Below are 26387 nucleotides of genomic sequence, written 5' to 3'. Positions count from 1 at the left end.
TTCTCAACTCTAATGTGCAAAAGAACCACCTGGAGAGATTCCTGGGTCCCACTCCCAGAGATTCTAATTCAGTAGGCAGAGGCACAAGAATTTGTACTCAGATGCTGCCAGTCTGGGGAACACCCTTTGAATAATCTTGGACTGGACAACTTGCCTGATTGTGTAACGGTGATAATAGAAATAAGAGACAAAAGAACTAGTTCTCAATGACCTTCTCTTAAAAACAGGTGAATTTTTAAACCGAATAACTTGCTAACCTATTGTTTTGCCAAACTCCTTTAGTGTCTTCATTTGGGATTTATATCTTTTAGTGGAACCAGACTTTTGCTTCCCTAGGTTTTGTCCCTGGGATTGAAAGGGAGGGGGGCGTGGAGAGGAAGAATAGATGTTCTTAAAAAGTATCATGAAGAGAGATGATTCAAAGTCATATCATAGATATGGACCATTTTCCTTATGATGGGATGTCTAACCTATAAGTTCACCTTAGGACAGCAGTACAGTCAGTCCTCGGTTTCCACCGTTCCTCACCTGGATGGATATTCTATGCTTCAAGCCCTGGATGTAGAGAGCCTACTGCATTACGCCACTTTATATAAGGGGCTTGAGCATCCACGGATTTTTGTATATGCTGGGGGTGTTGGTGCTGTAATCAATCCCCCACTGGTACCAAGGGACCACTGTATAGTTATCTCATCTGTTATACAGATATTTTGACTTAGACTTAATATGTTATACATTAAACACATTAGATTGTTGTGGATCATGATTAAACGTTTGTGAGGAGTAAATTGTTTCAATTTCCTGAATCTGTTAAATCGAGAAGCCTCTCCTGGGGTAAAAGTAAAACCTCCATCATTGGGGACTCCAGATTCTATCACAACAGCCCTGCCTTTTGCTTTCCCTCTTGAGCCTGGTGGTCCAGCCTGTTTCCTAATGCCTCAGGCCAAGGAGTGACTGAGTTGTATTAACTTGACACTGCTGGCTGTAGAAATTCTAATTGCTGTAAACACTGGCTTTTGCACTGATGCCAATTTTCTTAGGCACTGTTTACATAGGCAAACTGGTCCTGCTACCCAGCCCAGCAGATCTCCTGGCAAAGAAAGTATGTAGCCGGTAGGGTAGAGTTTGGGATACATTTCATGACCTTCTTCCCCTCTCTACCCTGATTTTACACTTTTTAATCTTAAGTGTTCAAAACCTGTGTGATGGGAGAAACTCAGCTTTAAACAGTGGTTTGGTTGTTGATTTTCTTCTGAGCTCTGAGTAATAACATTCAGAGTGATGGGGCAGTCATTTGGACTTTTGGGTACCCATACTCACTTTGTAACTTGGAGCTTTACGATCCTGGGCAAGGCATTTAACTTCTCTAAGCCTCAAATGAGCAAAAAATGAGTGTAATACCTGCTCTTCCTATTTCACAGGTCCTTGTGAAATTCAAACCAGTGAAAGCTCAAATGGTCATAAACTGTAAAGCACTGTACAAAAGAGCAATTATTATAAATATTGTAATTTATTATGTATTTTATATAGTATGTATTAATTTATTATAATCACATTCTGAATGTGCCAACGGGGTCTTAATTTATTATAATTATCATCTGAATGTGTCTCTTCAGACATGAGTAGGTATCTATAAAAATCACTTGCCTTTTATCTTTTGGGTTTATATACCATTTAATAAACAACTTTTCAAAGAGACAACTAATTTGCTGCTTTCTCCACTTTACATAGAGCAAGATTAACTCAACTCCTGGAGTATCCTGTGTAACACACTTGTGAAGTCAGGCAGAGGGCATGAGTGGGCAAGCTCTGAACTGCCATATAGCAGAAGGGAGTTGAGGAGGTTTTGTTTAGAAGTTTAATTCTTTTGTGCTGTGCTGATTCAGCTGCTGTTTGGAACACTCAGATGAAGACAAATGCTGCTTGTCCTGACAGTGGAGGCTTTTTGCAGCTTGAGTAGCCTCATAAAGGACATTTGTTTATGACCGTGTACATGGGACACTGGAAAAAAATTTGATCTCCAAGCCTCAGACCTTGCCCCAAGGAGCTCACAATCTAGTTATTGCTGTTGTAGGTAACAGAGATGTGAGTACAAAAGAACTCTAATTTTTTAAATCAGCTCTCATGTGCGTGTGTATGGAAGGTAAAGGGGAGTAAGATAGGAACAGGACTGAGAAAGGTATTAGCAGAGAAGGCTTGAGAGAGAAATGTGCTGGTGAGGAAGAGCTGGAGGACAGGGGCAGAGGGGAGTGCCTTCTCAGCCCAGAGCCGTCAAGGCTAACCTGCTGATCCTGGGAGAGTCATGTATCCATTCTGGGCCTCAGTTTCCCTTTGTGTAACATGGGAGACAAAAGGGTCGTTCCAGATGTAAAAATCTTCCAGTTTTCTGAAGTAGGTTTGAGAATCAATTGACTAATGAATGGCTATAGAGGATGATGGCTGAAGGTTCTGGAGCCAGAGGGGGTTCAAATCCAGCCCACCACTTTATGCCTATGTGACGTTGGGTGAGTCACTGGAGCACTGTTGGTCTGAGACTCCAGACTAAGAACGGTGACTGGCAGAGAGCAAATGTCAGTACATGTGAGCTCTTATCCCCCTTGAATATAGGAGGCTTTTGGAGCTAAGCAAGTACATTGGCGATACAGAAACTGTCGTCTGTGTGATAGTAAAAAAAATAAACAAAAAAGTTTAGGGACTGGAAAGAGACAAGCCTCTCCTTTTTGTGTTCCCCCAGGTCGAATTGCAGTGAGAGAAGAAACTGAAGGCTTTAGGGTGAAGGGGTTAGGGTGTCAGATCCCTTTGAGAGCTCTTGCCTTTCTCTCTTCTAGATTACCTTATTAGTGAGTGGTGGTGAGGTTCTCCTCAGGTTTGCTTTGTAACTTATAATAAAATCTTCCATAGAGGACTAAACAAGTATGAAATTGTAGTACAGCAATCTCATCAGAGAACCCTACTGTTACATAATCATATTTGTGCTTCACAGGTTGGCTTCATAATTCCCTCCAGTGCTTTGCTCTATGGAGAGAGTGCCCTGCACAGAACTCTTTCAGTCCCTGACTGTTCTTAGAGTGTGGGCCAAAAGGTTTACTTTATAAAAATAATGCCGACTAAAGGAAATAAGGGAGAAAGGACAACTATAGGAAGGGTCCTTAACTGGATGGGGATCTACCAAAGGCCTGAGCAGGAATCCTGCCAATTCTGGGCCTCTGGAGAGAGGGGACAATGATTGATAACGTGGATTTACTCCTCACGTGCACTCTTTTTTACTCCTTTATCTGGGAAACTTGGGCCCAGACAACTGGGGAAGCTTGCCCAGGTCACGTAGCTAATAAATAATGGAGCCAGGACTTGGCCTTGGGTTCTGTCCAAATTCTGTGCTCTTGTCTCTCTATCTTATTTTGTTAAGCCTTTCTGCCCTTGCTCAAAGAATCTCAAGGCAGGATCATGAAAAGTGATTCTTCACAACCTTTTCTTCTGAGGAAGCCTTGAAGATGGGGTTTACGTCACTTAAAAGACTCTGCGGGGCTTCCCTGGTGGCGCAGTGGTTGGGAGTCTGCCTGCCGGTGCGGGGGACACGGGTTCGAGCCATGGTCTGGGAGGATCCCACATGCCGCGGAGCAACTAGGCCCGTGAGCCACAACTACTGAGCCTGCACATCTGGAGCCTGTGCTCCACAAAAAGAGAGGCCGCGATAGTGAGAGGCCCGCGCACCGTGATGAGAAGTGGCCCCCACTTGCCGCAACTAGAGAAAGCCCTCGCACAGAAACAAAGACCCAACACAGCCAAAAATAAATAAATAAATAAATAAATAATTAAATTTATTAAAAAAAAAAAAAAAAAAGGCTCTGCTACCCAGAAGTCCTTATATAGCTCTCAGTTTAGGAACATGCAGCTGATGATTCAGCCTGGCTCCAAGCACTGTGAGATTTACTTTGTGAGTTACCAGAGCTGAGCTAAGGTAGCAAGACTTCATTATAGGACAGACTGAAGTGCTATGAAGCCCTGACATAAGCAAATGAAAAGAGGTAACATTATGAGAACTTACGTACTAAGTTCTATGCCAGGTATCCTTTACAAATCACTATAAAATATAGGTATTATGATCACCCCAATTTTACAGGTGAAGAAACTGAGGCATAGAGAAGTTTGTGACTTGCCCAGAACTACCCAACTAGCAAGTATCAGAGCCAGGATTGAACCTTGGCTGACTGCCTTTATCATCCACACCCTAAAATGCTGTGCTCTGGATGAGCTGGGGATGGGGAAGGGTGAAGTAGAGGCAGTGGAGTGCTCTTTGGGGGTGCGGTGTGGGGAAACGCTGATTTGGAGCTATTGCTGATTTCCATGATATAAATACCCACCCCACCCCCATGGTCACTTTCAAGTTACTGACCTGATGTCAACTGACTTGTACATTTAACAAGTTGGTTTTCGTGACATGGCAAGAGCCGGCTTCAGCACAGACCTGAAGGGTATTGCCAAAGAGAATAGCAGGTACTGAAAAAAATTGAGTTATGCAAGTTATGCCTGGGTACGTTTGACTCTAGAGGACTAGAAAGTACAAGGGGTGGGGTAGTGAGAAATGGAGCTGGAATGTAGAGAGGGACCAGACTGGAATGTCAAGTTCAGATTTTGTTTTTTCTGTAGGAAACGGGAAGTCAGTGGAAGTTTTTAAGCAGCCAGGTATTGTGGTCAGTCTTTCAGGATAAGAACCCTGACAGCAGTGTGGAGCAGGTTATAGAGAGAGGAAGTGCTCTCTAGAATTCAAGTTAGTAGGCAAATGATGAGCATCTAATCAAGGCAGCTATGGGAGTCGGGCTAGAGTCTTGGGGTAGAGCTAGATTCAGAAAATGTTGGCAGGTAGAGTTGACATCAATTGATGACTGATTAGATATCCTGTGAGAAAAGGAAGGAGCTGAAGAAAATATTAAGATTTCTAGCTTGGAAGCTAGATTTATGGTCAGTTCATTCATTGAGAATTTAATGGAGTGAGTTGCTGAGTCAGGAGTGGAGAAGCAAGTGTAGAACATGTTCATTCTGAAGAGCATATAGGCTATAATCCTGGAGATGGTTGGAAAAGTGAACCCAAAGCTTAAGAAAGACAGATCATGGATGGGAGATGTGGAAGTCACCAGCATATGGATAGAGATTGTAGCCATTTAATTTATTAGGCTGCTAGTAAGCACTTCCTATTTGCCAGGCATTATGGCATGGTGGCACATTGGTCTGCTCAGGGAAAGCAGGAATTATGTAGCTGAATAAAATAAAAAATGGAACCTTGGGGAAAACCATCATTTACAGGGCCAAGGGACAGGAAAGGAAGAAACAATCAATTAAAAACCCAAAAGAAAAAAAGGAGGAATTAATTATTAGCATGCCAAGAGACTAGAGAAGTTCAGGAGGAAGAGAGCTTCAAGAAAGAGCAAGTTATTAAATGCTCACCGAATAGGTCATTGGTGATGGCAGTGGGGTCATGGTGTCATTGGTGAACCTAATAAGTCCAGTTTCATCAGAGATATGGGGCTGAAAGCCAGATTGTAATGGGTTGCCTTCAAAGAGGGTAGTCTTTGAAAAGTCACTGTCTTCTCTAGGGTACAGGTAGAACTGACCCAACAGAAATCAAGTTCTATTTAGAGGCAGATCTTCTCTGCTTTCCTCCCTGCTTCCTATATACTCCTCTCTTACAGCTTCCCCCAAGTCTAACCCTTCCTTATGTTTTCTATATCCTAGCTCCCCTTCATCCTCCAGGATCTTAATTCACACATCATTTCTTTTCTCCTCTGTAACCTTTGTTTCTCCTTGTTCACAGGCTGTTTCCTTAGAAGTGTGCTTAAGTGTCTCTCATCTTGGGAAAAAAAAAAAAAAGGTTTTTCTTTACTGTTTCCCTCAGGCTGTTGTCCTATTGCCTTCTTTATCTCTACAGTGAAAGTACTGTCTACAGTCACCGTATCTATTTCTCCACCCCTATGTACTTTGCAACCCATTCCAATCTGGCTTCCAGGCCCACATCTCTGACTAAACTGTACTTGCTGGGTTCACCAAGATCCCATGACCCCATTGCCAACACCATTGACCTACTTTTCCTCTCTGCTGGCATTTTTTTTTTAAAATAAATTTATTTATTTATTTATTTAGGCTGCATTGGGTCTTCGTTGCTGCGCACAGGGGCTACTCTTTGTTTTGGTGCGTGGGCTTCTCATTGCGGTGGCTTCTGTTGTTACAGAGCACGGCCTCTAGGCGCACGGGCTTCAGTAGTTGCAGCACACAGACTCAGTAGTTGCGGCCAGCAGGCTCTAGAGCGCAGGCTCAGTAGTTGTGGCGCACGGGCTTAGTTGCTCCACGGCATGTGGGATCTTCCTGGACCAGGGCTCGAACCCGTGTCCCCTGCATTGGCAGGTGGATTCTTAACCACTGTGCCCCCAGGGAAGTCCCTCTGCTGACATTTAACAGCTTGCTCTTGAAACTCTCTGCCCTGCTGAACTTCTCCAATCTTTTATTTTTCTTGCCATGATAATAATTACTTCCTCTTCTTTTGGGGGTGGAGGAGGGATCTTTTAATGATCGATTCTTCTCTCCTGCCTGCTATCCCTCTAAAGGATGGTGTTCCCTAAGGTTTCATTTTTATTTTATTCAACTTTATGATTCCTCCTTTCCCTGAGCAAATTGACTTTCCCTCTTTGGTGCAATTTACCATGTAGCCTAAAGCCTGCCAGCAGAGCCCCATACTTTCGTCAGAGTTGAGTTAGATTAGAGATCCAACCCCCAGCAAATAAAGGGATGTTTTTATCCTTGTAATCTGGGTGGGACTAGGAAAGAGGACTTCGATGCCTTCTTATCCTTACTGGAGGAGGGTGATGCTGAACACTTGCAAAGCAAAGTACGATTGACGGGCAGGAGACTGAAGTGTGGCCCACATGCCCCACAACCACAGACGTCTGTGTGCCTTTCCCCACCCTCCTCTCCTTCACCAGCCTACTGATCACTCATTAAAGTCATTTCAATCAGCTGCTACTATCTCCAGGCAACCAGAAGAGGCCGACTCCATCTCTTCTCTCCTAAGCTGGTTATACTGATACATACTTTTGTACTTTAAGGTACATATCTCTACTTTTTAAGTTTCTACATCATATCATAATCATCCATTATGTCTAGGATGTTCCCACATTTATATGTTCCTCAAAAATAGGCCATTGTGCTTTGTTCATCCTTGTACCCCCAATGCGTAGAACAGTCAGGACCAAATAGGTACTTAAATGTTGGTCGAATGAATTTGTTGATTTACACAGTGATTCTCAACTTTGCTATGTATGCAAGGAATTCCTCTAGGAATTCACCTACAGAGCTGAAAACAATACCTATGCCTTAGGTCACATTCCCAGAGATCATTGTTTAATAGGTGTGGAATGGGACTCAGGCATTGGTAATTTTTAAAAGTTTTCAGGTGATTCTAATATGCTTCCAGCTTTGAGAACCACTGGCTTAAAGGAATAAAATAAGATACACCAATGCCTGCTATGTGCTAGGTGTTTTAATTACATTCTCACAATAACCAAATGAAAGGGGATGAGATTTGATTTTGTTAACACACGGGAAAAACCTGAGGCTCAGAATGACATAATAACTTTGCATAACCCACAAAGTTGGTAAGAGGCAGGGCTAGGACCTGATTCTGTTACCTTGCATTACCTTTCCAGCTTCCCAGCAGCTTCCCTCCAGTGGTGAGGAATCCATTCAATCTCTTATCCATTCTCTCAGAGGCGGAGAGCTGGCCAGCTGGCTGAATTGTGTAACATTAGAAGAAATGTGTGATTAGCTCTATTCGACCTCCAAAAGTGAGGTTGGATTGGAATCAGCCCATGTAAGAACTTGTCTGTGTCACAACTTCATGTCTTTCACATTTGTTGGACAGTTATGCCTTTTTTTCTTTTTTCCCTGGGCTGGGCACTCAATCTTGCCTCTGGGTCTCTTTCTCTGAAGGATGGCCATTCCAGTAGCTTCTTAGTCAACCCTTTACACACCCCCTCTTACCCCTTCCATCTCTGAAATGAGCCTATAAATCTAATTTTTCTTTCCAGGTCACTTGCAATTTCTTTAAGGTTCTGATGCTACCAGTGTTTCTCCGTCTACAAGTTCTATATGATATATATTTATTACAAAGAGAACTAAAAAAATCACTTAGAGTTTTTGGGGAACTTTATGATATCTCAAATTCATTAGAAGATATGCTGGGATCTTACAAGTTAACCATAAATTACAAGTTAACATAAAAGTTACTGATGGCCAAAAGCAAGTCAGGTTGTTCTAAACATTTAATTTGTAAATTTTAATAAATTAGGCAAACATTCTCTAAATACTCTAGTTAGTCTTAATTAACAGTAAGTTAGACCTAAATATTGTCAAGTTTGTAATTAACAGTAAGTTAGACCTAAATATTGTCCAGTTTGTTCTGTGGGATAAAAACTAAGTAACACTTTCACAATATTAATTATGAGTTGGTAATCATCATAACAGTTACGTAGTGTTTGCTATGTGGCAGGCACTGTTCTAAGTGCTTTCTACATGTTAACTGATTTAATCTTCAGAAAAACTCTGTGAGTTAGGTACTATTATTCCCATTTTATTTTTATTTTTTATTCCCATTTTATAGATGAGGAAATTAAGGCATAGGAACATTAACTAAGACAAACCACCAGTATGTAGTAGAAATAAGATTCAAACCTAGGCAGTCAAGCTTCCTAGTGTTTGCTCCTAACCAGTTTTCTAGATTTGCCTAACACAAAGCTTGGAAATTAGACCAGTTTTGCACATGAGTGAGGAAGACTGATATGGTGCTGTAATTCCTGAGTATCATTTAGCCTGGACTGACACTTTTACCACTTGGCTTGAGCAACCATGAACACGGGAATTCTCTGCAGGTTGGAATGGGAGGCATGAGAAGATCTTGACAAAGCCAAAAGGTTGGTACAGCCATTAAATCTTTAAGGGAGCAGTACTCGGAATGCAGAGCTAGCAATGACGAGGCTGTTGAAATAATTGGATTATGCCTCCACAATGTGCCTAAAACTTCTCCTGGCTAGTAGTGATGACTTCCTAATTATGTTAATGGCCATTGTTTTAGTCCTTAGCTCCCTCAAATTGCCAAATTATCAGTCTTTTAAAAAAATTCTTCCAGATTTGACTTTTACTTTCTGATTCACTCTCAGTTTTCCTCTTGCCACTCTCTGGATTTCTCCCTCTAGATTCTTCTTTTCAGCCTGTCAAAGAATGTTTTCCTCCCTGGTCTATTTCTTTGTCACTGTGTTCTGTCTCTTCACTAAATTTCCTGAGTCTTACTACTGTCTGAGTTGTTAACAGTTACCTCTGAGCTCTTCCTCCAGGCCTGACCTCCTTGAATCTCTGACCCTGCATTTGCTATCTGTCTTTTGGACCTATCTACCTAGATGTTCCATTGGCTTTAAATGGAATAATTTTAAAATGGAAATTTTCTTACTTTCGCTGACTGTTCTGCCTGTGTTCTCTGTTTCTCATACTCCAAGTGAGGACCCTCCAGGATCTTTCAATCCTTTCTCTGTGTCCTACCTGCCTGCCTACCTGATCCCATATACTACTCTGTGAGCGGTTACCAAGGCCTATCAACTCTGTCTCAGTGAACTCTCTTGAATATATTCCCTCCTCTATATTCTCCTGGGGCAGACCTTCATTTCTCTCCTGTGGACAATTGCCAAACTATGATAGCTGTTGCCCTCTAGTCTCTTCTCCCACCAATCTACTGAGTACACCTCAGCTGCATAATTTTTCCCAAAGTATAGTCTCATTAAAGAGTGTCCACTGTATAGCACAGAGAATTCTGCTCAGTATTAACAACCTAATTGAGAAAAGAATTTGAAAAAGAATAAATACATTTATATGTATAACTGAATCACTTCGTTGTACATCTGAAACTAACACAACATTGTTAATCAACTATACTCCAATATAAAATAAAAAGTTAAAAAGAATGTCCAAAATCTTTGTTGTTTAACCATTAACAACTAAGAGCATTTCATCTGCCACCACCTTTCCAGCTGCGCCTGCAGTAAGACTGGATCGTCCTCTACATCAGAAGTTGCAGCTTGTGGCCCTTAGTCCAGATTTGGCCTGCAGGCAAGTTTTGTTTGGTCTGCAACTTAAAAAAAAATTAATCTGAATCAATGCTTTAAAACCAGAGGATTTCCCTTAAAAGTTAAAGTCTTAGAGAAAGTTCAGAGAACTGTGAAAACTTAAGGACAGATGGAAATTTGCGGGAGTCAGTCAAGATTTAAATTCCTAGCTACTTAAGTTCTCAGTCCATCTTTCACCCATCTTTGTATCCTTGTAACATGTAGCAGAATCTTAACATACAGTAGGTGCCTAGTTAACACCTGTTGAATTATAGTTACTTGACTTTTGATAGTTTCTTGGCGCAAACATTGAGGTTGTTTGTAGAACAAAAGTGCTGCATTAGTGAATCACAGGTGATCTGTACCGTGGTCTTAAGTGAAAGTCATATAATTTGTTCACCAATAGAAAAAAAAATCTGCATTTTAAAGTATACTCAAACTTTACAATGTTTAAAAAAATGTGACCATAAATTTTCATACACGTAAGTGTTCTACGAAATTGTTTTCCTGTAATAGGCAGGAAGAGAGCAGAATCTGGAGGGGAGAATTTAAAAGCTGCTTGACAGAATGAAATGGCCATCACTGGAAAAGTTGGGGAACCACTGGCATGGAATGCAAAACTTTGAATGTGAGAAATGAAGCAGGTAGTGAGTTATAATAGATGCTCTAACTATTTAATGTGGTTGGTTCATGTTGAAATTTGACCACATGCTAAGTTATTGATGTGTGTGGAATATCAGTGTACTATGGCTTTTCCCCACCTCTCCCTCCCACGTTGACATGAGCATACAGATGAACTTTTTAGAAATAACTATTTGACATCTTTTTCACCTGTAGTAATTTCAGAACTTGGTGATCATTGGGGTCCTAATAACAAATGTACATACTGGGAGAAAATGATAGTCTCAGCTTCCCTGGAAACATCGAGCTATCCATCCCTGGGCTCACATTTCTTCATGCAGTGATCTTCTGGATCAGAGGTGTGACAGTAACGATAACCAACTCATAGAAGGCTTGGTATGTGCCAGGCACTGTTCTAGGGGTTTTTACTTTTTTAAGCTTCACAACAGTATTTTGAACCAGTTAGTATGTCATTTCTGTTTTATAGGTGAGAAATTGAGGCACAGAGAGGGTGAGGAACGTGCCCAAGACCCCATTGCTGGAAAGCGGGGGAGACGGGCTTTTAACCAGGTATTCAGTCTGCAGTCTGTGCTGCTGACTTTGGCTCCCTACCTGCCTCCTAGACTGAGCCTTTTATTGCCAGCTCCCCCTGCCTACACTTGCCTTACTTAGCTTTTCTTCCCATAGGCATTTGAATTATAACACTTGCCCGACACTTTGGCATCTTGGTTTCCTATCCTTTTCCTTGCTACTCGCACTTCGTCTTCTATTAAGGCACAATTCAGAATAGATGCCTTATCGGATTTCATCCCAGAACGAACAGACACAAGTAATTCCTTCCTTCTCTGGGCTTGTCCAACCCTTTATCTAGGTTTCTCTTACTAAGCTTGTATTGCTTAACTAACATCAGCTATTCATTTACAAGTCTTGGCTCTCCTCTGTTTCCCTGAGCTCCAGAATATGGTCTTTTTCTCCCCCTTAAGTTTCCCTGCCCGTTGAATAGATTTTCTAATTTGTATGGTGAATGAATTAGCAGAGAACAACCCCATTCATAAACTAACAACAAACATATTTTAATAAGCAGGGTATAGATTCTGCTTGGCCACCTTTGATTTTTGCTTGTCCTCTGACCTTGGTCATCAGACCTGGGTAGGGAGCCAGTGGCCACCTATTTTGCTGTATCTGGTTCTACTGAGGTGTAATAGAGTACCCTTCATCCCTTCCACCTCCTCAGGCAGAATTCCCTTCTAGAGCCTGAAATGGTTATGGGGCAAGTTTTAAGACCTCTAGTACTGCCCTGGAGTAATTCAACTAGCCAAGACTGGGTCAATTCACAACCTGTGAAATTCTTAACACTTGGCTTGCTTCTTTGTGCTACTGGAGTTTTCCAGCTACTTCTAAATAGGTTTCAGGAAACTTTGTTAACTAGAGAATGTTTCTTGGGTGGATCTGTATCTCATTTCACAAACTCAAGGATGCAAGAAATATAACTTGATCTATATTTTGAGCCTTCATTCTTTCGGTGGAACTTAATTCCAATGAATTTGGGTATTCCCCCATCACTGTTTTCTTTGAGGTTTTGAAGTGTCTCATGCGATGTTGAGGCATAATGCATGGGGGGGGCCATCTGGGTACTCATCCTTAGCCCACATTCATGTTCCACCTGGTCCATGGTGTTTGGTTCCTACAAGTTGCCCTGGGATATCCTTTGTTCTTATTTATAAGAGCCCTTCGGGTCCATTAGTGCTCTCTTCTATTCCTGTTAGACCCTTGAGAACATGTAATGGGCCACGGACAATGGAGAAGTTGTCTCAGACCCATCTGCAAGACACTTATGCAGCCTTCCTATTTTTATGCCTTTTTGGACACATGGAGTCATTCTGCTGCTCCTGCACTAGCTGGAGCCTGAGGGGCTCTCTGAGGCCATTTGAGGCACCACCTTCCTAAACATACCTTGTGGTCACTCTTCCCTAGAGTCTTGCCTTTTTCCACGGTTCTGTCTGGGCATGGGGCACATGTCTGTTGCTCTCAGATTCCATAGACATATCTGAGGGTTGCTGTGTCCCAAGGTTCTTTTTTCATTGGATCTCAGATATCAATCCGTTCATTCCTCATTTCATCTCTAATAATTTCTCCTCCCCTCTTCCACCACCTAGCTCGGAGAATCACTTTCTATTCTAGGAGACTTCTTACTCATCATGTAATCTCCTAAATCAATGTCTTTTTTAATTCTCCAAAGGATATAGGCTTTTGAAAATCAAAAGCAGGAAGACATTTCTGTTTCTTTGCTATTGGTTCTCATATCCCTTCCCTGAAGTAACAACTACATAAAGGCTTGGCTACTGATTTTACTTGCTGGACAGTAGGGATGGGAGGGGAGTAGTGAGAGGAGCTAAGGGAAACAGATATTAGGGAAAAAAGTTAGATACCATTCACAGTTTTATCATGCCACATGACAGCACATACACATATGAATGTCATCCTATCCTGGATAGGACTCAGAGCAGCTTCCTGGGCCCACACTGTTCTCAACCAGCATCTCTAGGGTAATTCTGTATGTCCTGCAGCCCTCTCATAGTTCCAGGAATCCAGCTTCTATACTGGTTACTTAGTCTCTAAACTTCTCTTCTCTCTTCTTCACAAGGAGGAAAATAACAGAATTATAGCCAGAATTCAACAACCTCTCCTCATACTGTAGGCACTCAGGCAGTGATAACTATTATTATTAATAATAGTAATGATAAATTGGTTAATGACAGATTACTGCTTGATTCTCTTCATTTTCAAATTTCGAAACAAAGTCAATATTGTCTGTAGGATAATGATTTTTCATTCTCTAATTTATCAATACAGTTCCAAACATTAGCACAATTTTATTTTAACACCTTTCTGGATTCTTCTTTTCCCACCCTTCCAGCCTTTCTTACACCCATCTGCTTATCTTTTTCTCCTTCATAAACAAACTTTCCCTTCTCCAATCAGCACTTCTGCTCCCACACCACCCTGTCAATGTTGTGAACAATGCAGATAGTTGTTCAGAAATTCTATTAATGCAAGTGCTCATAAGCTAATACAGCAGAGGTGCTTCTGGAAAGGTATGGGCAGACTGAGGCGAGTCTGCATGCACTCAGAGCATGCAGTACACATAAAGGAAACCAGGGGTGGATTCTATGAAAATGAATACTCTTCTCTAATCTGCCTTGTAAAGACAACTCACTTGTTTTACAGCTTTCCTTTAGTTGAAGAAACTCATGTGATTTGTCTTAAATATTCAATGAAGTCTTCATTTAACAAAAAATATAGTTCAGGGCTTCCCTGGTGGCGCAGTGGTTGAGAGTCTGCCTGCCGATGCAGGGGACACGGGTTCGAGCCCTGGTCTGGGAGGATCCCACATGCCACGGAGCGACTGGGCCCGTGAGCCACAATTGCTGAGCCTGCGCGTCTGGAGCCTGTGCTCCGCAACAAGAGAGGCCGTGACAGTGAGAGGCCCGCGCACCGCGATGAAGAGTGGCCCCCGCTTGCCGCAACTGGAGAAAACCCTCACACAGAAACGAAGATCCAACACAGCCAAAAATAAATAAATTAATTAATTAATTTTTAAAAAATTAAAAATATATATATATAGTTCAGAAAGTAACAGAGCCAAGCCTGCCATTTCTTTGTTCATAGTTTATTATTTGATGCCTATCAAGCTACTTGGCCTGTGAGAAATGGAATGGATCTTGCGTGTTCTCTGTTCATTGACAGGGTTTATTGTGTGAACTCTAGAAATCTTAGTGAATACATTCTCAGCCATGCCCTGGCAGATCTCCATATTCTCCAAGTTAGACTGACGTCCTACCACGAAACTTAAGTGATGATTGCTTTTTCCCAATTTGCCAAAGACCTTAAACCCTTAAACTTGTGGTTAGATCCCTCTGTATGTGTGTGCGTGCACACACTCACATTTGTTTGTTTCGTATCGAGAACGTTAACAGTTGTTTTAACTTTTTCAATAAATTGGTCAATTGTACGTATAGAAATTGAATTATTTTCTTAATATTCATTTGCTTTCCTGTTGCTTATATTTCCAGCATATGAATATTAATAGAATTACTGGAAAAGCTGTTCATGGTCAGATAAATTGCCTCTTGTTCTTGTTTTTCATGAACACTCGCTAATGGTTTTATAATGCAGTCTTTCCAACTCTTTTCACAGCAGGGTGTATGTATACAATTTTATATGGGACACCGGGGTAAACAGCTCAGGAACTTGGCTGCCCAGGGGCTGAGGGGATCAGTGTCACAGCACATCTGTATCCTCTTCAAGGCATACCAGTGTGCCCCATGTACATGCTGGGAAGCTGTATTATGGTGTATTGCAGACTACATACAGTTCTCATTTCTATTAGTACCACTGTTTTCTTGATCTTATGAAGGCATTAAATATTTCACTAATCATCAGTGTTCTGTTTCATATTCTACAGAAGGGCACTGTTACTCTCCAGCTGCTCCCCTTCAAGGTTTGAGAGCCACTAGGTGATACAGTATCTGAGTTCATGCACCTGTGCAGGGAAGGTTTCTAATCACTCTGTGACACTCCTGGGCCTCTCTACCTTGACTAGTCACTGGCTTCCAGATGGCTTCTAATTCTCTGACTTTGAAGCATGGCCAGTAGGTCTCGCAGGGAGGTCAGTTTTATAAGTGTACTGAATAGGAAGAGCTTGTATAAGAAGTAGAAAGAGGGAATACACTCCACAGGGTCTTTGCTGGGTGGATGGCCTGGGTCTCCTCTCCAACCAGATAACTTCCTGTGAACACTTAATGCAGAGCTCAATGCCCTCAGGGCTCAAAAGGGAAGAGACAACAGGCTGCATGTTCTTTGTACATTTCTGCAAAGCTCCTGGTTGTGTCTGAGCTGGTCTGCTTCTAAATGCCAGGGCTGCAGTTGACTCTGCTCCTTCCCTCTCACACACTCATTCCTTTCTCTTACTCTCAAAACAACCAGACACACTTAAATATATAAGCTTAAAAACACTTTAAAAATACTTATAGTAAATATAAAACTCTCCTCTCTTCTATTTGTATTCGAATAAAGTATTCTTCCTCCGCTCCTAGTATGTTATTGGAACTGTGATGTGCTGATTTAGGGTGGGCAGGGGTCGGGGGAAGGGACTGAATCCTGGAATTCACAGTTCCTAGGTTTGAGTCGCAGAACTGCCATTTATCCAGCGAAATGGGCAAGTTCAGCTAATTTCTAAACGTTCTTGATAAAATGAGACTGATGACACATTTCCCTCTCAGAGACTATCTGAAGATCAAAGGAGATTTACTCTGATATTTTCAGATGAAAATACTCTCGAAGCTGAAAACGAAAGGTAAATATGATTTGTTATTGTACTAAAAGTAGCCAGTGAGTCCTCAAGGGCAGCGACAATTGCTTGTAAGAATTCGAACACTGAAGGGTTGGTGAGTGTGGCTCAGGTGATAACTCAGCTGACACACACTCTCCCTCATTCCCCCCTCATCCTGCAGAGCAACCTGATACACTACTTGGGCCTCAGCCATCATCTGCTCGCGCTGAACTTCATCATCATTTCTTTTGGCAAGAAAAGCGCATGGTCATCTGCTCAGGTGAAAGTAACTGACACTGACTTTGACGGTGTGGAAGTCAGAGTGTTTGAAGGCTCTGCAAAGCCAGAAGAGCCGCTGAAACGCAGCATTGTTTACATTCACGGAGGAGGCTGGGCCTTGGCAAGTGCAAGTATGTCCTGGTCACGTTCAGGTTGTTTGGGGTTGTACCTGGCCCACAGAGATGTGTGATTGAATTGACTTTCTTACTGGGTAAGGAGAAGGGGGCCACTGGACTTGGTTCCCCTGGCAGTCTCAGTTATCCCTATTGTCTCAGCAAAATTATTCATAGTGCCCCCCCTTTCCATTCTTGAAAGGGTCCTGGTTTGGATGATTGATTATATAGCTACCCTACATCAAGGGTTTTGCCTCTTTGTTTGTTAATTCAGGCAGACTGTTTTGAAAATATTTCCTGTAACCTAAATCCTAGACTAACTTGTTGTGAAGTACTGAAGTTGCTTTCTGCACCAAAACAAGGTAAAGTTTCCCTGGGCCAGAATATGAGGCAATTATCTGTAGCTCTATGCCAACTTGGGTTTTAAAGACATCTTTCTATGAAATAGAACAAGTATTTCTGAATACACGTTAACTCATCAACATTTCATCTGCTTGTGAAAACAAAGATGAAAATATAAAACATATGCCAAAGTTAAAAGGAAATGACCTTGCAAAGTTCAAGAACATTCTCTTTAGTATTGGTTCATTTAGTATTTAGTTCATGAGCAGAGCACACATTAAAAATGTCAGGCAGCCAAGGGGAGCAGCCTAGTGAAAAGCATACTAAGGAGGAAATAAGGGCCTTATCGCTGCTTGTAATTATTATGGCGCTACTTTCTCATCTTCAGCCCAGAGCTTTTGGCATCCCCTAAGTTTAAAGGCAATGGCAACTTGTTTTAGTTTGTCTTTTTTTTTTTTTTTTTTTAATGCAGCAAAGGCCAAAAAGTATAGCTTTTCCTAGTAATCTCATTTCATTTAGCTCCATATTCATCATTTATTCTTTTATTCATTGATTTGTTCACATTTCCATAAGATGATTACTGAATATGTAGGTTTGCCCAGGACTGAGTAGTTTCCCAGGGTGCAGGACCTTCAGTACAAAAACTCAAAGAGTTGTATGCAAACCTGGACCTCTGGTCACCCTAATGTGTGCTTGGTGATGGGGATACAGAACTGAGTAAGACAGAGTCTCTGCCCTAGAAAAGATTGCATCTGTAGCACTGCACACTTGCCAGGTGAGATAGTATCAGTACATCAGAGGCCAGGAAGTATAAGTGCCAGGAATGGTGTGGATTATGAGTCAGCCTGGCCTTTTCCACATAATTTTGACTGATCACTTCTGCCAGAGGAAGAGCTGGAGGTAGGTATGCAGGTGTTTATGTAGTTATTGAACTTCTGGTTCTTAGACTGCCTTGGAAAACCTATAAATAAGGTAGTATTTGGCTTTCTGTTGACACAATCCAGCTCTTAATATACTATAAAAACATTAATATATTAAAAGAACAGCCTGAGGGATTAAGTTTTTACATATTAAAATTGCTTCTGTCACTGCAAACCTTTGGAGTCTCTTTCTAAGAAATGCTAAGACTTCCTAAAATTCTATTTGTTCTGTGTTGGTTTAAACGGAATACCGTATTCTTCAAATTGGTGACTTTTCTGAATCACAGCAAATGATGGTGTTAAAAGAGAAAAATTTTTTGGTTCTAAGGAGGAAACTGCTTATTTTCTATGATTTCTGGAAAGGCATACATTTGAAGAACTACAAAATCAGAATGAATCTGATGCACTTCATATAGTCCATTATGAAATAATTTTTTAGTTAGTTAAAAATACATTCAAAGGTAATCTAATATGGATTTCCTGTTATTTTATAGTAATTGCATTTTATGAGAAACCAGATTAATTTTTAACATTTGTACATGTAGCTCTGTTAATGAGGTATATGTTCATATTTACTTTTTATTGTTTTTGTTATTAATAACTTAAGTCCAAGTCTAAAAACAATCCATAGTTAGCAGAATTTAAGAATGGACAGTATTAAATAAACTGCTTTATAGTGAGTGATTGCTCCTTTGTCTCTTTCAGAAATCAGGTATTATGATGAACTGTGTAAAGCAATGGCTGAGGAGTTGAATGCTGTCATTGTCTCCATTGAGTAAGTAATTAATAATAGTCATAGAAAAACATTTAAGAAGGAATCCTAGATAACCATCTAGTTATTTTATTTTACAAGTGCTAGAGTGTAAAATGAAAGTCCAGAGAGGTGAAGTGATTTTCCCAAAGTCACAGAAAATGATTTCTGATGTAACGTAGAATTTCTTGAACTAGCTTTATAATGCCTCAAACTATCTTTTTATTTTAGTTTTGGAACCTTCTGGAAATGGAATTAGCTGAAATTGAGAGAAATATATAATCAGTTATTTATAGTACATAGTTTGATTACTGCCTTTTTTTTTTTTACTTTAGTATAGCTCTGTATTATTAGACTATTGAAGTGTAAGAAAGCCATGCAATGCCTTTCAAGAGGAATTAAAGTATAGCTAACTAACTTTAATAAGTTATAGTTGAATCATTAACCTTGTGAACTGCAAGGTCAGACAGTGCTCATGGAATTTCAGGAGAAAAACCCTAAAGGGAAAGATTATTTTGTTATGCTGTTATGTGGAAATAAACTATGATAAAAGCATAAGAGAGAAGGGATTTTTTCCATCAAGTTTTTTCTTAGACAACCAAGTAAGAGCATATTCTAAAAATTACCACTATAAATTTCAACTAATGTTGAAGTTAAAAAAATTCCTGTATAGTGTGACTGTTTTCTGTGTTAATTCTCTCACTTTACCTTCACAAGTGCTGAGAAAGCAAAGGAAGTTTGGACATACCAGATAATTCCTACTATTCCATCAGATCCACTCATTTGAAATTAACTGGAAATACAGTTAAGTCCCCTACAGTAAGTCTCAGAACGAACAAGTTCTGTTCCGAGAGCTCATTCCTAAGTCCAATTTGTTCGTAAGTCCAACAAACACAATCGTTATCGCTTGGTGCTTCTTAGCAGTGTACCAGCTACTTCACCGCTGCTTTTAGACTTGCTTCCGGACACCCTGGGCTTGAAATAAAGATACTGTAATACTGTACTCCAGACAGTACTATACATGATTACTGCCTTTTTAAATCTGAAAACCAATCAGCATTTTAAGAGAATCTCTCCTACACCAAGAGTTGGAGAATTTATTCTCCTGGAGTTAGGTTCTGTAATTCAGACCTTGTAAATAATAGTGTGTTCAACCAATCTTAGTTAATGTAGCTATTATTATCATTATTAGTATTAATATTAATATCAGTGTTTTGAGTTGTTTCTACCAGTTCTATATTAGCTATTTTTCTGGGACACTAAGAAGAAAGTGAATAATAATTATAATGATTGCAGTGATGGTAATAATACAAAAATCATGGTACCTATTCCATGGCAGGCATTGTGCAGGTGCTATGTATATATTGTTTCTCCTCCTTCAGATCTTTGTTCAAATATCATCCTTTCAGCAAGGCCTTCCTTGACACCCCTAAAATTGCAGTCCACTTTTCTTCTGCTTTAGTTTTCTCCAAAATTATCATCAACATCTGACAGACCATATATATGACTTATTATGTATTTATTGTATTGAATATAAATAGACAATGTAAGTTTTATGAAGGCAGAAATTTTAGGAATTTTTGTCTGTTTTGTTCTTTGCTGATCATTAGTGTCTGGAAACATCCCTGGCAGATAGTGGAAATTTATGATATTGTGATTTGTAAGAAATATATATTTGGTCATTCAGATGACCAAAGTGTATTTTTCACATGTACTTGGTCTTCGTCCAAAATTCCTGGCTCACAGCTCCCCAAATCCTTCAAATTTCCTAAGTGTTCAGAGAGTTAAAGGAGTCTTTTGTGGGACTTCCCTGGTAGTCCAGTGGTTAAGACTTCACCCTTCCACTGCAGCGGGCAAGGGTTTGATCCCTGGTCAGGGAACTATCCTGCCCCTGCCCCCCTTGCATGGCCAAAAAAAAAAAAAGGTGTCTTTTGTTATGTGAATGAGGTGACTTTTGGAAGCACCTAAGGATGGGGGCTGGTTGCCAGGAGAACCAACCATGTGATTAGAGGGCTGGGACTTTCCCACCCCGCTGGCCTCTGGGGAGGGGAGATGGGCTAGAGGTTGAATCAATCACCAATGGCCAATGATTTAATCAATCATGACTATGAAGCCTCCATAAAAATGCAAAGGACAGAGTTCAGAAAGCTTCCAGTTGTTGAACACATGTAGATTTGGGGAGAGTAGTGCACCTCCAGAAGGCATGGAAGCTCTGCACCCCTTCCCACCTACCCTGACTTTTGCCTCTCTTCCATCTGGCTGTTCCTGAGTTGTATTCTTTTTTTTTTTTTTTTTAATTTATTTATTTATTTTTATATTTATTTTTGGCTGTGTTGGGTCTTCGTTTCTGTGCGAGGGCTTTCTCTAGTTGCGGCGAGCGGGGGCCACTCTTCATCGCAGTGCGTGGGCCTCTCACTATCGCGGCCTCTCTTGTTGCAGAGCACAGGCTCCAGATGTGCAGGCTCAGTAGTTGTGGCTCACGGGCCTAGCTGCTCTGCAGCATGTGGGATCTTCCCAGAGCAGGGCTCGAACCCGTGTCCCCTGCATTGGCAGGCGGATTCTCAACCATTGCGCCACCAGGGAAGCCCAATATGTATTTATGGAATGAATGAATAAAGAGTCTTGCTTAACTTTCGTATAAGTCATCCAAAGTAAGTATTTTGATATTTTCCTCATAGATGAAGAAATTGAGGTCCAAAAATTAAGTAACCTGCAAGAGGTCACATAGCTACTTAGTCACATATGTGGAGTGGGGAATTGAGGCAGGTGGAATCACTCCCCAGGCTCCTATGCTTCTTTGACCCAGTATCAAACTAATATTGAAGGAAGCTGATGATGCTGAGTGACAGGGTTATGGCAACATCAGCCGCTTTCCATGCCCTACATCTATTCAATGTAGCATCTGGTGTATCAGCAGATAAGCATCACAGCAGTGGGCAAGTACCATTACTCAAGGCTGTGTAATCTCAGCTGCCTCTCTCTGCCAGCTGCACTCCCATTCATAGCTCATCTCCTTCTTGCCCCTACTCCAGATCGCAGACCTAAGAGAATCCTTGCTTCTCCAGTTCCTTGGAAGGGTTGGTCTCCTAAGTCATTTAGGCAGCTCTGACCCTGTGAACAGGAGCCTTAGAATCAGAGTGACGCTGTGGCTTCCTCCTCTGCAAATGTGGCACTGGACAGCTCTGGACAGCTCCCAGGCCTCCCTGGATCCTCAGCTGGGCCTCCCAGATCACTCAAGGGCCCCTGATGCAGTTTTATAATGCACGAACCTTCAAGTAAACGATTGTATCATCTGGCCTGGGTAGCTGGCCAGAGGAAGGCAGGGCTGTTTAAGCAGCTGAACCCCATTATGGAGCAAGGCCCTGCAGCTTGGTGTTGGTGAGCTGGCCTTAGCTCAGTGCCTCTTCAGTGGTTTCCTGTGTAGCTCCAGCTCCTCAAAGGCCTGAGGAAAGGAGAGAAGGTGGACTTGTTTTACTTGGTACCATAAGGCTTGTCCACACAAGCCTTATCCTCCAGGGCTAATGTAAGCAACTGGCAACATGCCTAAGCTCTTCCTACATGCCCTTCTCCACCTGTTAGCATCTATCTCCAGTGACACAGGGGTTCTTTTAAGTCTATGCTTATCATAAAACAAAGAAGGATGGATAGGGTGTTTTTGGTTTTTTTAAAAAATAAATTTATTTATTTATTTATTTTTGGCTGCATTGGGTCTTCGTTGTGGCATGCGGGCTTTTCGTTGTGGTGGGTTCTCTTGTTGCAGAGCACGGGCTCTAGGCACGCGGGCTTCAGTAGTTGTGGCTCGCGGGCTCTAGAGCGCAGGCTCAGTAGTTGTGGCGCACGGGCTTAGTTGCTCTGCGGCATGTGGGATCTTCCCGGACCGGGGCTCGAACCTGTGTCCCCTGCATTGGCAGGCGGATTCTTAACCACTGCTCCACTGGATAGGGTGTTTTTAAGAAGATTTTTTTTTAAGAAAAGAACTAAAATATAGAAGGGCCCTGCTTTCATCTTCACTTGCCACTGCACCAAATCTATTCAATGTAGCATCCGGTGTATCAGCCAGATGTGTTAAATTCTGGTGGCATAACAGTGTAAGACAGGCATAATTTCTGTCCGCATGGAGTTTACAATCTAGATGAGAAATCAAACCTTGAACAAGTAATATTAAATGTGATAAGTGATGTGAAGTAGTAATGGAGGCATCGAGTAGGTAAGATCTTACCTAGTTTGAAGGGTTTGAATCGAGCTCCTAGGGATGAGCAGAACCTAGTTAGACAGAATGAATTGGTCATGGAAGTCCAAAGTGGTGTAATGAGAGGGCTTGGGAGGACGGGAGGAGGCAGAGAGCATTAAGGGAATGAAATATGAGAGAAGACAGATGGGGGGACTTATGCTTCTGGCAATGACTAAGGAAAATAAGAAATAAGGGTGGATGATCCTGAGAGCCTTCAGAAGGATGGTGGACTCTTGGTTCTCTTGGAATTCCTTCTCCTATCAGGGAGGTTGTCTGGAGACAGCTGCTCCTTATCCTTGAGGCCAACAGGAGCGGGTAGTGGTGTCATGGCTTTACTTCATGTAGGGAGTGGCCTTGTGGAAGGTTAGATATAATCTGAGGAAGCTGGTAGGCAAGGGCTGGGGGCAGCACTGGTGATGGAATCACTTCACATGAAGCAACACCAGGAGCTGGAACTTCTGAGTTTACATCACTGCTATTGGCTCAAGATTCCGCGAACAGATCCAACAACTGAGGTAGACAAAGATCTCAAGGTATAAAAACAGGCCATGACTTCTATTTAGTAGCTTCTACAACACTATGCTATTTTTACACATAATTGCACAGTAAGTATTTGTGAAATAAATGGAAGAGTTCATCTAATAATACCCAAGATACATGGATGTATCCTCATTTACATAATCTGGGAAGGAAGTTTATATTCATAAGCTTATTTTCATAAACTTCATTGCAGTTTAACTATAATATGGTACCTTTTTACCTGTAGTTTATATAATAAAACACAATACTAGAACCATAAGACATCAGGGAAAAGGAAGATTTAATTTCTTTCTTCTTTTTTTCTTAAATTAATTAATTAATTTTTATGTTTTTGGCTGTGTTGGATCTTAGTTGCAGCATGCCAGATCTTCTTTGAGGCATGCGGGATCTTTTGTTGCGGTGTGAGGGCTCTTCGTTGTGGCGTGCAGGTTTTCTCTTCTCTAGTTGTGGCATGCGGGCTCCAGAATGTGTGGGCTCTGTAGTTTGCCGCCCGTGGCCTCTCTAGTTGAGGTGTGTGGGCTCAGTAGTTGCGGCGTGCAGGCTTAGTTGCCCCGCAGCATGTGGGATCTTAGTTCCCCGACCAGGGATCGAACCCATGTCCCCTGCATTGGAAGGCTGATTCTTTACCACTGGACCACCAGGGAAGTCCCTAGTTTTTTTTTTTAAATTTATTTATTTTATTTATTTATTTTTGGCTGTGTTGGGTCTTCGTTGCTGCGCGCGGGCTTTCTCTAGTTGTGGTGAGCGGGGGCTACTCTTTGTTGCGGTGCGTGGGCTTCTCATTGCGGTGGCTTCTCTTGTTTTGGAGCATGGGCTCTAGGTGCATGGGCTTCAGTAGTTGTGTCACATGGGCTCAGTAGTTGTGGCTCGCAGGCTCTAGAGCACAGGCTCAGTAGCTGTGGCGCACGGGCTTAGTTGCTCCGCGGCATGTGGGATCTTCCCGAAGCAGGGCTTGAACCCATGTCCCCTGCATTGGCAGGCGGATTCTTAACCACTGCGCCAGCAGGGAAGCCCCCTAATTTCTTTTTTTTAAAAGATAAAATGCTAATGTACAGCATGGGGAGTATAGTCAGTAATATTGTATTAACTATGTATGGTGACAAATGGTAACGACTTATTGTGGCGATCATGTCATAATGTATATAAATGTCGAATCACTATGTTGTGCCCCTGAAACTAATATAATATTGTATGGCAATTATACTTCAATTACAAAAAGATAAAATGCGAGATAATAACAAAGTAGGCATGTCAGATATTACTAAATTCTACAAGGCATTTACATTGCTTTTTTTAGTTGTCAAAAACGGTTTCAAGTTGTGTTTTGCTTTTAACTAAGTTTTTACGACACTAAAACTCTCTGTTTTGTGTCAATGGAGACCTATTCCCATCCACCAAATATCAGGTGGCACTATGCACAGAGAACTTAAAACTTGACAGAGCTGTAAAGAAGAACGTTGCTCATGTAGACAGAATAGAAGCTGGACCGCGTATCTTAGTCTGCTGCTAACAGAGTTATAAGCAATGGGACTTTTATGACTCTGTCCTGCTCATCCATAAAATCAGATGAGTGCAAGCTGACAAAATCACAGAGCTTCTAGAGGCACAATACAACACACATCTCGATAAATAGTTGTTCAAACAAGATACTCTGAAAGACACGAGCCACGGTGACCTAGCTGTGACTCTCCCTCTGCTCCTTTTCCTGCTCTTCTTCCCAGACCTGCAGGCAGAAATCCTCATGCCTCACCCCCACCTGGGCAGCCCTGGGAGACGGGCAGACTGAGTTCCTCAGGGTTCCCCTCCAAGAAAGGGAAGATTTGTCCAAAACTTTCCTTTTACTCAGTCCAGCCTACCTTATTAGCAAACCCAAAGGCCAGTGTTACAAATAATTTATTAATGCTACAGAAAGATAATATTGAGACTTCTTTTAAGAAGTAGGTTGTTTTAGTTCCTTCACTATCATTAACTAATGAATCTCCTTTTTAGACATATTAAGCTAATGTCTTCTTGGCTCTGTTTTCTACTAACATTAAAAAAAAAAAATCCACTGGTTTCTCTCTTGTGGTTTAGGTCTTTTAGAATTTGGGGGGAGGGGGGCTTGGAGCTGTACAGAAAGCCTGTGCTGCACACTGCAGCGAGGTTGGGAAGCCTAGTTCCACCCACACCTGAGCCCAGAGCTCTGTTTAGCTTCTGAAATCACACAGAGAAAGGAGGTCCGAGGGACTTGGCACCAAGCCTGCTTGGGCTTCTGTAGCCACCTGAGGGAATGTTTGGCTCTCTAGTCCCCCTTGAGGTTAAAGGCGAAGTTTATATCTGAATTGGGGAGGGGAGGCCTGGGGAGCTCCCTGCCGTGTCCATAGAGACGTCTCAGGAAGTCTTAACTTGTAAACAGTGTCAGAGCATCACATCATTTAAACGGATCACAATCCTAGGTTCAATCACTCCTAGGATTTTGGTGACACATCCTGACATCTGTCAGTTCTTCTGAACGTACTTATTATCCAATCAGCCAAGCCTTTGTTAAGCTCCGCTCTGCCTTGCTGAATGACTCGCAGTCAAAGCTATCCCGAGAGCCAATTTTGAGAGTAGAAACAGAAAGGAAGACCCTTCCTCAATCTTTATGCACAAACCTCATTGCACAAATAGAAAGAGAAACAATTATACATTCACAATCTTTCCACTTTTATGTAATTTTATTATATATTCTTTTAATGGAAAGGAAGCTTCTACCTATTAGAGGAATAAACAGATTCTTCCCCTGGAGTTGTCCCCCTCAAATAACACAATATGACTGTAATTGTTGATTTGTTTCAGATAACCCCTACTGATATGGGTTCTTTAAGACTGAGGAGAATGTTAGCCTTTTTATGTTCTCAAGATGAATCTACTGAGCTCTTCTTGGGAGACAGTGAAAAAGGAAAAGAAAAAAAAAAAAAGGCCAAAATGGAATGTGATTTTATCTCACTCCTGAATCAAATAGGAGTATAATTTCATTCCGGAATATCACATGTACCTTTCACCTAACTGGCACTACGTGAAGAGAACTCAGTGTCCTTGCCCGCTGCCGAAGACTGTCTCTGTTTCCAGGCTAGGTTATTTTGAGGGAGAATGCACTT

At 41.6% G+C, this 26387-nt stretch overlaps 1 protein-coding gene and 1 long non-coding RNA gene across 2 annotated transcripts in view; both read left to right on the top strand.

The window, feature by feature from the left end:
- Positions 1-26387, top strand: part of LOC309659389 — a 538108-nt gene that overhangs the window by 455096 nt on the left and 56625 nt on the right. The window lies entirely within an intron of this gene.
- NCEH1 (neutral cholesterol ester hydrolase 1) overlaps positions 1-26387 on the top strand; it is a 65518-nt gene that overhangs the window by 28804 nt on the left and 10327 nt on the right. Inside the window, exons 2-3 of the mRNA XM_082459020.1 lie at positions 16274-16502; positions 18452-18521. Coding sequence (XP_082315146.1) covers positions 16274-16502; positions 18452-18521 — 299 coding nt within the window. The remainder of the gene's footprint in view (positions 1-16273; positions 16503-18451; positions 18522-26387) is intronic.

This window comes from Balaenoptera physalus (assembly GCF_965194825.1).
Source record: "Balaenoptera physalus genome assembly, chromosome: 4".
In the NCBI taxonomy this organism is placed as follows: Eukaryota; Metazoa; Chordata; class Mammalia; order Artiodactyla; family Balaenopteridae; genus Balaenoptera; species Balaenoptera physalus.
This window is presented reverse-complemented; position numbering and strand designations above follow the sequence as displayed.